This window comes from Monodon monoceros, unplaced genomic scaffold (assembly GCF_005190385.1).
Source record: "Monodon monoceros isolate NGI ecotype Baffin Bay Population unplaced genomic scaffold, NGI_Narwhal_1 Super_Scaffold_15, whole genome shotgun sequence".
NCBI classification, from domain to species: Eukaryota; Metazoa; Chordata; class Mammalia; order Artiodactyla; family Monodontidae; genus Monodon; species Monodon monoceros.
Window position 1 is genome coordinate 73,064,313 of NW_021703771.1, and position 14,848 is coordinate 73,079,160.

The following is a 14,848-nucleotide window of genomic DNA, read 5'->3' on the forward strand; positions in this document are numbered from 1 at the left end:
TTTAAGTATTATTATTCCATCACTGTCTTTACCCTTTTAGTTTTTTTAAAAAATAGTTTAAAAAACTATTACCTATTTAAAAAATAGTATAAAATAATTTAAAAAGAGTTAAAAACAGATGTTATTCAGAAACTATTGCAATAGGGGAAAAGAGACCTCAGTATAAAACTGGGCTCAGTTCCCAATACAGCATGAGCAAGTGGGGATTTATAGCCTAGGAGCAGGGTGGGCATCAGTGGGTGGAAAATTACTAAGAGGAAACATCAGGGGTAATGGGGGATTCTGGCTAAAATAACTTGACAGGATTCTTGCTGAAGGCAGACCAATCCACCCTTTTAATTTTAGTCTTTGCTCTAAAATTGGATATGTGTCCTTTTCTGATGTATCCCTAGTAATCCCTTGTTTAGATGAAGCACATCTTCTACAAGATTCCTTAGGAAGGGCTTGTGTGTACAGCATTCCCTGAGTTCTTGCACATTCAAGACTTTTTTTCCTATAACCTTGATATTTGAAGAACAGTTTTGGCTGCATATAAAATCCTTGGCTTACACTTTTAAAAAATCAGCTTTATTGAGATATAATTTATGTAAAAACGCACCAATTTTAAGAGTATGATTTGAAAATTTTGACAAATATAGGTGTGTAACCACCACCCTAATGAGGTAAAACAGGGGTGAGCAAACTACATCCCACAGGCCAAATCTGGCCTGCTGCCTGTTTTTAGAAATAAAGATTTATTTGAACATAGCCACACCCATTCATTTATGTCTTGTGTGTGGCTGTTCTTGCACTTCAATGGCGGAGTCACATAATTGCAACAGAGACTATACGGCCTGCAAAGCCTAAAATATTTACTGTTTGGATCTTAACAGAAGTTTGCTGATCTCTGATATAGAACATTTCTTTCACCCACTAAGTTTTCTCGTGCCCTTTGCAGTTAATCTCCTCCTGTAACCCCTGACTCCTAGCAACTGCAGATTGGCCTTCTGACACTATGGTTTTGACTTTTCGGGAATTTAATATTAGATGGACTCATATAGTGTAAATCTCCTGGCTTCTTTCACTGAGATTAGTGCTCTTGAGATTTGTTCATGTTGTTGGGTATATCAATAGTTTGCTCCTTTTTTTTTTTTTTTTTTTTTTTTGTGGTACGCGGGCCTCTCACTGTTGTGGCCTCTCCCGTTGCGGAACACAGGCTCTGGACCGCAGGCTCAGCGGCCATGGCTCACGGGCCCAGCCGCTCTGCGGCATGTGGGATCTTCCCAGATTGGGGCACGAACCCGTGTCCCATGCATTGGCAGGTGGACTCTCAACCACTGTGCCACCAGGGAAGCCATACCTTTTTCTTGATAATGTCCTTTGAAGCACAAAAGTGTTTAATTTTGATGAAATCCAGTTTATCCATATTTTTTCTCTTATTGCTCATGCTTTTGGTGTCATATCTAAGAATCCACTGCCAAATCCAAGGTCATGAAGGCTTACCCCAGTATTTTCTTCTATGATTTTTATTATTTTAGTTCTATGTTTAGATCTTTGATCCATTTTGAGTTAATTTTTGTATTTGATATGAGGTAAAGATTGAACTTTATTCTTTTCATGTGGCTATCCGGTTGTCCCAGCCCCATTTGTTGAAAAAGACTGTTCTTTCGCCATTGAATGGTATTGGGACCTTTGTTAACCTACTGATGTTTAAGTTCCTTCCTTGTAGCCAGTACAGTGAACTTCTAAGTCCCAGACCTGTGTTCACTATTTTAGTACTTAGTGTTGTAGTTTCTCTTTCTGGGAATAATTTTGTCTGTGCTTCATCTGCATTCCCTACTTCCTTCTACTTAGTCTTTTAAACTTCAGTCCCTACCTTTGCTTTCTATACCCACAGGCTTGCAGCAATAGCAGAAGCTTTGTTGGAATGTGTTGTTTATTTTTCTACTGATAAGTAATATGAAGTCTGGATATTCTCTATGTCCTAGTAATGTGGAGGCATGGGTCATGTGTGGTTTTGTTTATGCCCCTTCTTGATCTTAGGTTTAGGTGGTTTTTGAATGGCTATGTGGAGAAATCAGATTCTGGTGGGCACCATTACCCCCTAGAACCTGGAGGCTCCACGGCTGATGGATACATTAAACTCATTTGCATAAATATTTTTAACTTCTCATGATGCTTAAGTCTCATTTTAAAATAGCTGTGGCAACCTACTGAATGGGAGAAGATATTTGCAAATCATATATTTGATAAAGGGTTAATACCCCAAGTATATACAACTCAATAGCAAAAAAAATCAAACAATCCCATTAAATAAATGGGAAGAGGATCTAAATAGACATTTTTCCAAAGAAGACATACAGAATGCCAACACGTACATGAAAAGATGCTCAACGTCATTAATCATCAGGGAAATGCAAATCATAAACCACAGGGAGGTACTGTCAGCTCATACCTGTTAAAATGGCTGTTCTCAAAAAGACAAGAAATAACAAGTGTTTACAAGATTATGAAGAAAAGGGAACCCTGGTGCACTACTGGTGGGAGTATAAATTGTTGCAGCCACTACAGAAAACTGTGTATGGAGCTTCCTCAAAAAATTAAAAATACAGCTACCATATGATCCAGCAATTCCATTTCTGCATATTTATCCAAAGAAAACAAAAACACTGATTTGAAAAGATATATGCACCCCCATGTTCACTGCAGTATCATTTACCATAGCTAAGATATGGAAACAACCTAAATGTCCATCCATGGATGAATAGATATGGATGCTGTGATGTATATATACAATGGAGTATTATTCATCCATAAGAAAGAATGAAATCTTGTCATTTGTAACATGGATGGACCTTGAGGCTATTATGCGAAAGGAGATAAGTTAGAGAAAGACAAATACTGTATGATCTGACTTACATGTGGAATCTAAAAAAATAAACAAAAAACCAAGCTCATAGATACAGAGAACAGATTAGTGGCTGCTAGAGGCAGGTGGGGTGCAAAATGGGTGAAGGTAGTCAAAAGATACAAACTTCTAGTTGTAAAATAAGTGTCATGGGGATTACAGTATGGTGACTGTAGTTAATGATACTCTGTTGCATATGTGAAGGTTACTGATAGAGTACATCTTAAAAATTCTCAGCACAAGAAAAAATATTCTGTAACTGTATGGTAATAGATGTTAACTTATTGTGGAGATCATTTTCTAACATATATAAATATTGAATCATGTTGTATATCTGAAACTAATATAATGTTGTGTGTCAATTATACCTCAATTTAAAAAAAAGAAATCTGAAAAAAAAAGTTGTTCATAGTGTAGCCAAATTAAGCAAAGCATGTTTTGATTAAAAAAATTTATTTCTGGATTGTTAAAGTCAAGTTGATGCATTTAATCTTACAGATTTTAGAGCTGTAAGGACAAGAACTATGCTATTTTGTTTCTTATCACCCTAAGTATGTAGCACTGTGTCTGGTATGTATTAGACAGACAGTAAACTTACTGAGTGAGTTAATAACGCCTTTATTGAATAATTACTGTGTGCATGGTTAATAAGGGTTATTGAAGTTTAACATATTTAATCTTAAAGAATTGATAGTTGGGGGAGCAAATATATAGAGTCAGCCTTCTATACCCATGGATTCTATCTCCATGGATTCAACCCACTGTGTATTGAAAATATTTGAAGAAGAAAGAAGTTCCGTAACATTTCAAAAAGCAAAATTTGAATTTGCCACATGTTTGGCAACTATTTACATAGCATTTACATTGTATTAGGTGTTATAAGTAGTCTAACCATGATTTAAAGTGTATGGGAGGAGATGCATAGGTTATATGCAAAAACTATGCAATTTTATATAAGATGCTTGAGCATCCACAAATTTTGGTATCTGCTGGTGTTCTGGAACCAACTCCCTATGGACACTGAGGGAAGAGCATATTGACCTTGCTTTCCTTCTTGAAAAATTTGTTTCTCTTGGGCTCTGTAACAGTATATCTGCTTGATTTTCATCTACCTCTGTGTCTGCTCCTTGTCATAATCTTTGAAGGCTCTACTTCCTTTGCATTTCTCCTAAATGTACACTTTTGTGTATTCTTACCTGGCCACTTTAGTTCACTTCCATTGGTTTAGTTGCCATCTATACAACTAGTAATTTATATCTCTGTTGTAGGTTTTTCTCCTGTGCCCCAGATCCATTTATCCAACTGACTGCTATATATTCTATGTGTATGGTCAATAGCTCCTAACTGAATAAATAACTTGTCCTTTTTTTCCTTAGCTCTGATCCTTGTCTAGGATTTTGCAAATCAGTATATGACATCAACATTTCAACCGTTACCCCCCTCCCACCTCCAAATCTAGTCAGTCAGGTATACATTACCTACTAAGTATAACTCAAATCCTTCTACTTTTCTTCATCCTTACTTTCATTATTAAAGACCAGGTTGTGATTACCTGAGCCATTGCAACAACTTTCAATTTTGCTCTCTTCCAATCTAGTCTCTACAGTGTAGCCAGAATAATTATTCTAAAATATGTCTGATCATGCCACTTCCAGCTTAAAATATTGCTTCATTCATTTCAGAAAATGGAATCATCAAGACAGATAAAGTATTTGAAGTAATGCTGGCCACAGACCGCTCTCACTATGCAAAATGTAACCCTTATATGGATTCTCCACAATCAATAGGTAAGCTTTGGGTTTCTGAAAACGTCACAAATTTTACTCATTTACTCTGTAATCTATGTAAGTAAAAATAGGCTGGGACCCAGATGTGTATCTAGTACCTTGCTAATTTGAGTTTTATGCCTTAGTAAGTTTCATAATCCCAAACTTACCCAGTTTAATAAAATGATGTAATATATGAAGTGTCTTTTCTATTTTTTAAACAATACATATAAGAATTCTATAAAAATATTCTTCAAACATACTTTAAATGAAAACTTACAGTTTAAGCTATGTGCTGAGTTTTCTTTAGGGTCTTCAGTGTTGACTGAGGTTGGTTTTTGCATTAGCATCAATCTTAAAAATCAGTATTAAAGGGAATGTGTAACTAAGTTATTACTGACTTCTCTGCTTCACTTGCCCTGAATTTTTTGGTTTGTGCTTGTTTTTAGAAAGTTCCATATTTAACTCCTTCTCCTGAAGCAGGTTTTGCTGAACTGCTGAGCCTTGGCAGTGGGCGCCTTTGAGGCTTAGAAGTGCCTCAGGATTCTGTGGGCCAGCTGCCGTGCTGCCTTCTTTTGAAGCACTTTAACAGTCAGCAGAGAAGATCCTGGGGAGCTTCTGAACCCCGAAGGCACCTGCTACCACCGCTCAGTGAAAATTGCTTCAGACGCAGAAGCAGGTAAATAAGTTTTGAGAAAGCAACACTGGAAGAAAAAACTAAAAGCTAAAAATGGAGAAAAGATTGTTTTAATTAACATTAGTTGATAGTGTAAAGAGTAAATTGAAGTAGCTTATTAGTCTCTTAAGCTACTCTGATGGCCAGTTCTAGTTCTTTTTAAGGTGCCAAAAATATGGAGCAATTCAATTTTGCAAGGATTTTGCGTACTCTGTGATATATGGAAGCTTATTTTCTTTTTATAAATCTAAAGAAAAAACATCATAAATTTATCAACTCAACTTAATGGAATTCTTCCTTAACTAACTATATATGGAGAAGAAACGTTTGGAAATAGTGGGACTGTTGTACTGAGCATGCTGGCCTTTGGCGTGATTATATTTTCTAAGTTTAGCGGTGCATGACAGCACGGTGAAGCACAACGTAAAAGTTTTATTTCTTGAGATCATAAAGGTGAAAATAATTATTATGAAAAACAACTTATGGATGTTAGAAAAGGAATTACATGGAGTATTTCTTGTGTTTTTACAGCTGAATGTATCAGTAGTTCTCTTCTTCTTTTGCAGGGTTCCAAGCAACAATCAGTGCTCCACACATGGTAAGTTAACTTTGGTCATTTGGGTACAAATGGATCACATTTTTCCTCTAAGAGTGCTTTCTTCAGTAAAAACGGTTTAAAGAACATTTTTAACTTTTAATTATATCAGCTTTATCATCTATGAATTATGTAAATTGGTAATGAATTAATAAGAATAATCTTATTCTTAATACAAGATGTGTAGAAGGAACTCTCTTTGGTAGAAACTCATTAAAGTTTTTGGTGGTTGTCATTAGTATCTAATCATGTAAAAATTGTATATAAAATAATTGGATATAAAAGGTTATTTACTTAGAGGTGTGTTAATTAAGGGAGAATATGATTAAAATATAATAGACGTATTAAAGAAATCTCAAGTTGAATAATGTTTCATATTTTATTTGGATAATTCATTAGGGACTGGTCACGTATAGCAGTTATGAAGCTGTATAACTCTGAGAAGGACCTGTTTTAAGTTACTTAGCACTTTTAATCTGTTGCGAATTTTCTTGGGTTTTAAATGTCAGTTATTTGAATCAGTACTCTGTTGGTTTTTGGTGAAAAGAACAATAGCTTTTCTGATTCTCTGCAAGTATTTGGGGTTGGAGAAACTCTTATTTAAACTTAAAGCCTTCTTTATACCAAAATAAATTCTACACGTATATTCATAGTGAACTAATAATTTTACTAGAAGAAAAAAGTAGGCAATGTATTTATAAATATTTAATAAAAATGACTTTTTAAACATAACATAAGACCTAGAAGCCATTAAAAAACCTGATATATTCAATATTTTGAAACATTAAAATCTTGGATTTCTGTAGATGGAAAATATAAACAAAATCAAAAGAGGAAAAACTGAGAGAAATATTTGAAATACATATGACAGTATAGGGCAAATCTCCATATATTTACATATATAGAATACATATATACACATGTGTATGTGTGTATCCTATATATTAAGAAGTAAAATACTACTAAGCCCAAAAGGAAGTGGGTAAAGTACAATAATGTAGTTCATAGAAAAAGAAATACAAATGACATGGGCATTTAACCAAATGAAAAGATGTCATCTTCACTTATATTTAGTGAATTGCAAATTAGCACTACAATAAAGTACCATTTTTCTCCTATCATCAGAAATTAAAAGTTTATTACTTTGTATTAGAAAAGGGAAACTGACAAATTATTGTTTTGGTTGGGAAAGTAAATTGATAGTGTTTTTGGAAGGCAGTTTGGCAATACCTAAAACATGTGAGACGAATATACCTTAGACTCTCCAGTTTTATTTCAAGATATTTATCCCATAAAATATTTGCACAAGTACAAAATAACTGAGGATATTTATTAACACATTATTTATAATAACAAAAAAAACAGTAATCACTAATAGTCCACTAATAGTGGATGGTTAATAAATTATAGTAAATCCATACAGTGAAATACTGTGAAGTGAAATGAATAAAGTTCTGTAAATACGAATATGGCAAGATCTTCAAGAAACATCATAAAAGTAGAGTGCAGAAGAGTATTTAGAGTTTTTCTTTTAGTTATGGAGTAGGAATGGTTTTTGTACGCATTACCTATTCAAAGAAATTAATGATTAACAAAAAAATTGTAGTCTTAAGATCCCTGAATACGCTTTGAAGTGCTACTTAAAAAGAAAAATTTATATAGAAGTATTCGTTTAATGATAAAAGTTATTTTAGAGAATTGGTACTCAACATGTTTGGGAAATTGCCTGGAGGGGTATTTTTCAGATAAATGGGAAATACTGCATGAAATTTTTCTTTTCTCTGAAGTGTGGTGCTGAGTGTCCAGTTCACTACCAAATGAGACGTGGCACTAACTCCACCGCAAATGGTGCATTTGTAAACAAAAATAGTAGCTTTATTAAGATGTAATTTATCCCTTTTTAGTGTACAGTTCTGTGGTTTTTAGTCTGTTCAGAGTTGTACAAACATTACTACTATCTCAATTCAGAACATTTTCATCACCTCAGAAAGGACCCCTATGCCTGTTTAGCAGTCAGTTCCCATCCCTCATTCTTCAGGTGCTGGCAGCTAACCTGCTTTTTGTTTCTATGTCATTCTGGACATTTCACATAAATGGAATAATACAATATGTGGCCTTTTATCACTGCTTTTTATATTCTGCACAGTATTTTCAAGGTTTATCTATGTTGTAGCATGCTTCAGTATTTCATTTCTTTTTATTGCCAAATAATATTACATTGTATGGATATACCACATTTTGTTTACTCATTCATCAGTTGATGGACATCTGGGTTCCTTCCACTTTCTAGCTACTATGAATAATGCTGCTATGAACATTAGTTTACAGGTTTTTGTGTGCATATGTTTCCAGTTCTCTTGGGTATATACTTGGGAGTGGAATCTGCTGGGTCATATGGTAATTCTGTGTTTAACATTCTGAGGAACCGCCAAACTATTTTCCAAAGTGGCTGCACCATTGTACAACCCTGCCAGCAATGTATGAGGTTTCCAATTTCTTCACTTCCTTCTCAACACTTGTTATTGTATGTTTTATTTATTTTATCCATCCTGGTAGCTATGAAGTGATATCTCATTGTGGTTTTGATTTGCATTTCCCCAGTGGTAACGATGTTGAGCATCTTTTCACGTGCTTATTGACCATTTCTGTATCTGCGTTTAATGAACCTCAAAGTCACAGGTTTGGAAGTAACTACAACCTGGAATATTTTCCAAAGTCTTACTTACAGAAAAACGTGAAATGGCATCCTGGTAGCAGTGAACATATTTAGCATCCAGATATTGAACCCCAAATTCCATTTCTTGCTGAAAGAGACTAGAGCTTCATGGAAAAGTGACTAAATTCCAGAAAGTGAAGAAGTACTCAGAGGCTAATGGGGTAATGTCAGGAGGACATAGGAGCAGGTTTAAAGAGACTCCCAGAAGCCAAATTGGAGACAATTTGAGAATCAAAAAATGGTAGATAGTGAAGACAATGGATTATAGCACAGTGAATTCAGAAACAAAAATCTCTGAGTCCATAGGGATTTAAAAATAAAATAGCAAGATGGGGAAAAAAAAGAAAAACAGAAGAATACCAATTATGTGTGGAAAGAATAATAGAATTTTAAAAATCAGTTCTTTGTAATTATCAGTGTAATAATTGAATTAGGCAAAGATCATCAATTAATCTAAAACCATTAAGAGGAAAGTTGTTGGGGAACAGAAATATCCATGTAGTCTCAAATTATTATTTGACATATTACTTGTTAATTACAAAGAGAAAAATGTGCCTTGAAAATAGAGTGATCTAGTGGTTACCACATTTACTGAGTGGTTGAGCTTGGCAAGTCCAGTAGTGAGATGGTCCAATGTTATGTGCATCCTGATGTGATGCAGTAGGAGGTGGCCTGCAAGCCCTGTGTGCTGTTCTTGCTCAAGTTCTTTGATCTAAATCTAACCGTGAGGAAATTGACACATCTAGAATGTTTGTGGTATTATGTAGGACAACTGGACAGGTCTTTTAAAAGGAGTCAGTGTTCTGATAGACAAAGGAAAGTGGTGGATGGAACAGAGTTGGGGGAGAATATTCTAGATTGGCACATGCAGTGCATGAACTTTGAATGGATTGGTGGGGGGAACAGCTGTAAAGGAGATTTGGGAGACAACTGAGGAAATTTGAGTGTGGTGTTTATGTTGGATGATACTAAATTAATGAGTTTCTTGAGTGTGGTAATGGTGATGTGGTTGCAAAGGAAGATGTCCTAGTTTGGTTTTTTTGGCAGATACATGCTGAAGTATTTAGGAGTGTAGTATTATGTCCACAGCATATTTTCAGGTGGTTTGGTAAAATAGTATGGCACAATATAAATAGTTGGTGACTATATGAGGAGAAAAGGATGTTCATTGTATTTTCTGTGGGTTTGAAATTTTTCATAATTATAAAAATGAACTTTTAAAAAAATTAATTTTTAGATTTAGAAATGAGCCTGGATTATCCAGAAGAATATTAGCTATAGTGATAAAAGCACGCAAAAAGCTAATAATTGTGATTGAAGGCCTTGACATTTTTAATCTGAATGGGACTTTAATAATAACTTAGCATACCCCTCTTTAAAAAAACAAATCTTATGCAAATGTAGTACTGAAAAAAAATTCCTGAGTTTCTTTTGGAATTAAGTTGGGACAGTACTGTCTATAGATTAGGGATTGGCACCTTAAAGAAGTCCCTTCTAGTCCTTTCAGTTTTGGACTCAGGAAAGCCCAGGTGTTAAAGGAGTTATTTTGTTTCTTTGATTACTTCATACAAATATGATACTTGTTATTTTATTAATGGAAATTATTAAACTTTCAGGGGATACTGATCATTTTGAAATATCCGATAAAACTTCTTCCTGAAAAAAGTTCACGAACTCTCTCTTAGAGACTCCATTCTTCGGGCTAAGCCTCTTGTCTAAGAACAATAGCTTTGACTAAATAAAATATCCCCAGTAGTTTCCTCAGTAAAAGTTAATCTAATGTGTCTCATAGAAACCTCATTAACTAACACTTTCTTGTTCCACTGGTTGATGTTCATAATGATGATTCAGAGATAGTATTCCACTGTATCATTTTGAAGCATCAAAGAAAGATAAGGTTAGTCAGATATTTTTAAAATTTTTGAAACAATCTCAAACTTATGGGAAAGTTGCGAGTACACTGTCAAGAACCTTTCTTTACTCCTTTTGAGAGTAAGTTGCTGAAATGATGCCCCATCACTCTTCAATACTTCAGGGTGTAGTTTATTTCCTACAAAGGACATTCTGCTATGCAACCACAACATAACCATCAAAACCAGGACATGAACATTGACACATTACTACCATCTAATCTTCAAACTCGTTTTCAGTTTTTCCAGTTGTCCCTATGATGTCCTTGATAGCAGAAGGATCCAGTGCTGAATCACTGCTCTTTTAGTCTCCTTCGGTCTGAACCAGATCCTCAGCCTTTCTTTGACTTTCATGGCCTTGACTCTTTTGAAGAAGTCAGGCCAGTTATTTTGTTGATGTCCTTCAGTTTGGGCTGTCTAGCGTTTCCTCATGATTCCATTCAGGTTATGCCTCTTTGGTGGGAAGATCACAGAAGTGATGCTAGGTTTTCATTACATGGTATCACAATACAATTTTGATTTGTCCCATTACTGATGTTGTTCACTTGATTAAGGTGGTGTCGGCCAGCCTTCTCCGCTGTAGAGTTACTGTTTTTGGCTCTTGTAATTAATAATTATTTTGTGAGGGGGTACTTTGAGATTATGTGTCTTTTCCCTATTTATTTATTTATTTATATCAGTATGCATGGTTTCCTGTCTTTTCCCTTTCCATATTTAACTTCTAACAGTGAAAAACATGGTTCCTGTTTCCTTGATATATTCATTTATTTGATCAATCCGACTGTATATAGCCCACTTCCCGCTGCTGTCACTTTCTCCCCCCACCCTTCTCATACCGCCCCGTCCTCCATCATTTATGTCTGACGCCTGGCACTGGTCCACTGTGTTGTGCAGAAATCCTCCTTGTCTAGCTTGGATTCTGACTCCTGTTTGGATCTGCTTCCCTATGCGAACACAGATGCCCTCCTCATCCTGCTTGGGCTCTGACACTTCTAACTGGACACTGCAGCTACTCTCTCTGCCACCTGGGTATGGGCAACTACCTTACTCAGCCCAACTTAATGGCTTTAGGATCGACTTGTTCAGAAAGGGAATGGATGGGACAGGATACCAGGAGAAAAGGGAAAGGAGGGTAGTAACCAGATTTTTTTGATTAACCAAGTCATTTTGTTCTCTAACCAAGCAAAAGAGGGAAGCCACTGATTATTTGACAGTTATATACAAGATTTCTAAGAGAGAGTTTTTCCAAAAATACACTAAATGGAAGTAAAAGATCAATTAACTGTTAATTTTACCTTTACAAATGACTTCGAAGTACCTTAAAGAATAGCAGCATCAGGTCATTGAGCTGTAATGGTTGAATTTTCATTAATGTGAATATTATACCTTTTATTCGTAAATCCTTTAGAATTTATAAAGTACTTTCATACTTCATCACTTTGGCTCACAGTGGTACTGCTATGGAGAAGGCAGAATAGGAACAACTTTTTTCTCTCCATTTTAATGATGTGGAAACTGAGGAACAATGAGCTAAAAATAAGTTCCAAAGTCAAGGGGTAATAAATGCAGAACCAGTAGAATCCAGTACTTTGAACACTTAATCCAGGATTCTTTTTCATAGTACTAGTGGTTTCCATTCGTTAGGCAAGAAGCTCTTTGCAGAAGAATCTATATGAAAAATTGAAAATTTTAGTTATTTCTCTGTTGCCCTTTTACCAAACACACCAACCACCGGTCTACATTTGTGTGTTACTCCTAAAGGGTTCTGTGGAACCTTTATGACTTTCTGGAACATGGTTTGAAAATCCTTGGATTATATGAGGCTACATCTATTAATGGCTGTCTCCCCTTTTTATGTTAATTGTGAGAAAAGATAGCCTTAACATCTTTTCTTTTTAACTTTTTAATATGGAAAATCTTCAGCACCACACATGCAAATAGAATAATATAATGAACCCTCAAGTAGCCATCACCCAACTTCAGTAATTACCAAAAATTTGCTAATCTTGTCTTATATAATTGTTTCTCTTTTGCTGAAATATTTTAAAGCAATCCCAAACCTAATATTATTTTACCCCCAAATAGTATAAATCTGAAAGACTTAAAAGCACAACTACAATACCATATCATGACTAACAATGTTCCTTAGTATTATCTTATATTTAGTCCATGTTCAAACTTGGCCAGGTGTTTCAAAAAATTCTTTTACAGTTGATTTGTTTAAATCAGGATCCAAACAAGAGCCTTACATTGTACCTTTTTAGTCTTTTTTAGTCTTTTTAGTCTCTTTTAATTTTAACAGTCCCCCTTTTTAAAATGCCCTTTATTAATTGACAAAATTTGTTCATTTATCCTATAGAATTTCCCATATTCTGAACTTGGTTAAATGTTTCCTAGCGGTGTTTAACTTGTTCCTTTTTTTTTCTTTTCAAGAAAACTCCTTAATGGTTCTTCTGTTCATCACATCAGGAGGTACATAAATGTCTGGTTCTCCACTTTTAGTGATTGGAATAAACAGTATTTTCAAAAAATTTTTATTAAATTATAATATCCACACAATAAGGTGCACGCATCTTAAGTGTACAGCTTGATGAACGTTTACGTGTGTACATATATGTAACCACTACCCAGATCAAGATACAGAATGTTTCCTGCGCCCCAAGAGGCTCCCTCAGTCAGAAAGGCCTCTTTTCCTAGTCAACCTCTATCCTCAAGGTAACCAGTGTTCTAGCTTTTATCACCTAAGTTAGTTTTCCACAATAGGGAGTTTCCATTCTATCCTCCATTTTGAATGTTACCTGTTTCTGATGATTAAAAAAAAAATTTTTTTTTAAATTTTGGCATAATTTCAGACTTACAGAAATGTTCTAAGAATAGTACAAATGATTCCCATATACTTTTTACCCATATTCACCAAATGTTATCATTTTACTTCGTTTTATCATTTATTCTTTCTCTCTCCCCCCTCTCTCCCTTCCCCTATATATATATATATATATATTTCCTTTTTTATGAACTCTTTAGGAGTAATTTGTAGGCAGAATACTTTTTACCTTTAAAAATAGGACATTCACTTAAATAACCATAGTGCAGTTGTCCAAATCAGGAAATTAACATTGATTAAACACTTAGCCAATTTACAGACCTTATTTCATCAGTTGTTCTAGTAATGTCCTTTATAGGAAAAGAAAGTTGCAGGTCAGGAGTTTCATTCAATTGCCTTGTCTTTTTAATCTGGAACAATCCCTCAGTCTTTTCTTTTATGGTCTTGAAAATGTTTATGAACGTTATAGGCCAGTTATTTTATAGAATGCCTCTCAATTTAGGTTTGTCTGATGTTTCTTCTTGATTAGATATGAGTTATGCACATTTGCCTGGAAAATCCCAGAAGTGACGTATTTTAGCAGATGTCATGTGATGTCAGAGTGTCCCATTATTGGTGATGTTAGCTTTAATCATCTGACCGAGGTCGTGTCAGTCAGGTTTCTCCACCAAGAAACTTCTGAACCCCACTGTAAAGTTACTACTTTAACGTTTTGTTATTGATAAGTGTCTGGGGCAAACACTTGGAGAGTATGTAAGTATCTTGCTACTCATCAAATGATAATACGCTAGTTTTAGCATCCATTTGTGATGTTCGCCTCAATCAGTTATTACTGAAATGGTTGCCAAATGGCAATTTTCTAAGTTCATCATTTCATCTATATTTAAAAACAGCTGAGAACAGTTTCTCCTTATTCTCCATTTATGTACGTATAGAAGGACGTTTTACTTCTGTCACTGTGGGTTCATGGATACGTACTTTTGTCAGCCAAGATCTGAGAGTGAATGTGCTTATTGCTACTGGATCTGATGATTTTTAATAATGAATATACCAGGCATTTAAGGGCAGCTTTTGAGATAACATTTATTAATTCTAACCTCATATTTTGGAAGAGCACTAAAATGTAAGTTTATAAAGAGGATGGAGTAGAGAAGGCTTTATTTCTTGGTTTGGTCCAAAGCATAACCAACATGATTTTGTTTGATTTGTCATTTATATATACTGTAAACATAAAAATATATATCGTTTGGCCCCCTTAATTCCACTTGTAGGAATTTGTCCTGTAGATATACTTTATAAGATTATTAAAAAGGTTACTACATTATCTTACAGGTACACATTTTAAGATTATTTTATCTCTTGTTATAGAAGATTGAAGCTAACTTAAATATCTCTCATCAGGTATATTTATTACTACAATACATTCATACAAAAATATACTCTTCAGCCTTAAGAAAGAGTGAACACACTGTTT

The 14,848-nt window shown here is 34.7% G+C and overlaps 1 protein-coding gene across 2 annotated transcripts in view; it reads left to right on the forward strand.

Moving 5' to 3' along the window:
* Positions 1 to 14,848, forward strand: part of PCMT1 (protein-L-isoaspartate (D-aspartate) O-methyltransferase) — a 44,784-nt gene that overhangs the window by 11,732 nt on the left and 18,204 nt on the right. For both annotated transcript variants that reach the window (XM_029224371.1, XM_029224372.1), the window contains exons 2-3: positions 4,570 to 4,674; positions 5,896 to 5,927. In XM_029224371.1, the coding sequence (XP_029080204.1) occupies positions 4,570 to 4,674; positions 5,896 to 5,927 (137 nt within the window). The remainder of the gene's footprint in view (positions 1 to 4,569; positions 4,675 to 5,895; positions 5,928 to 14,848) is intronic.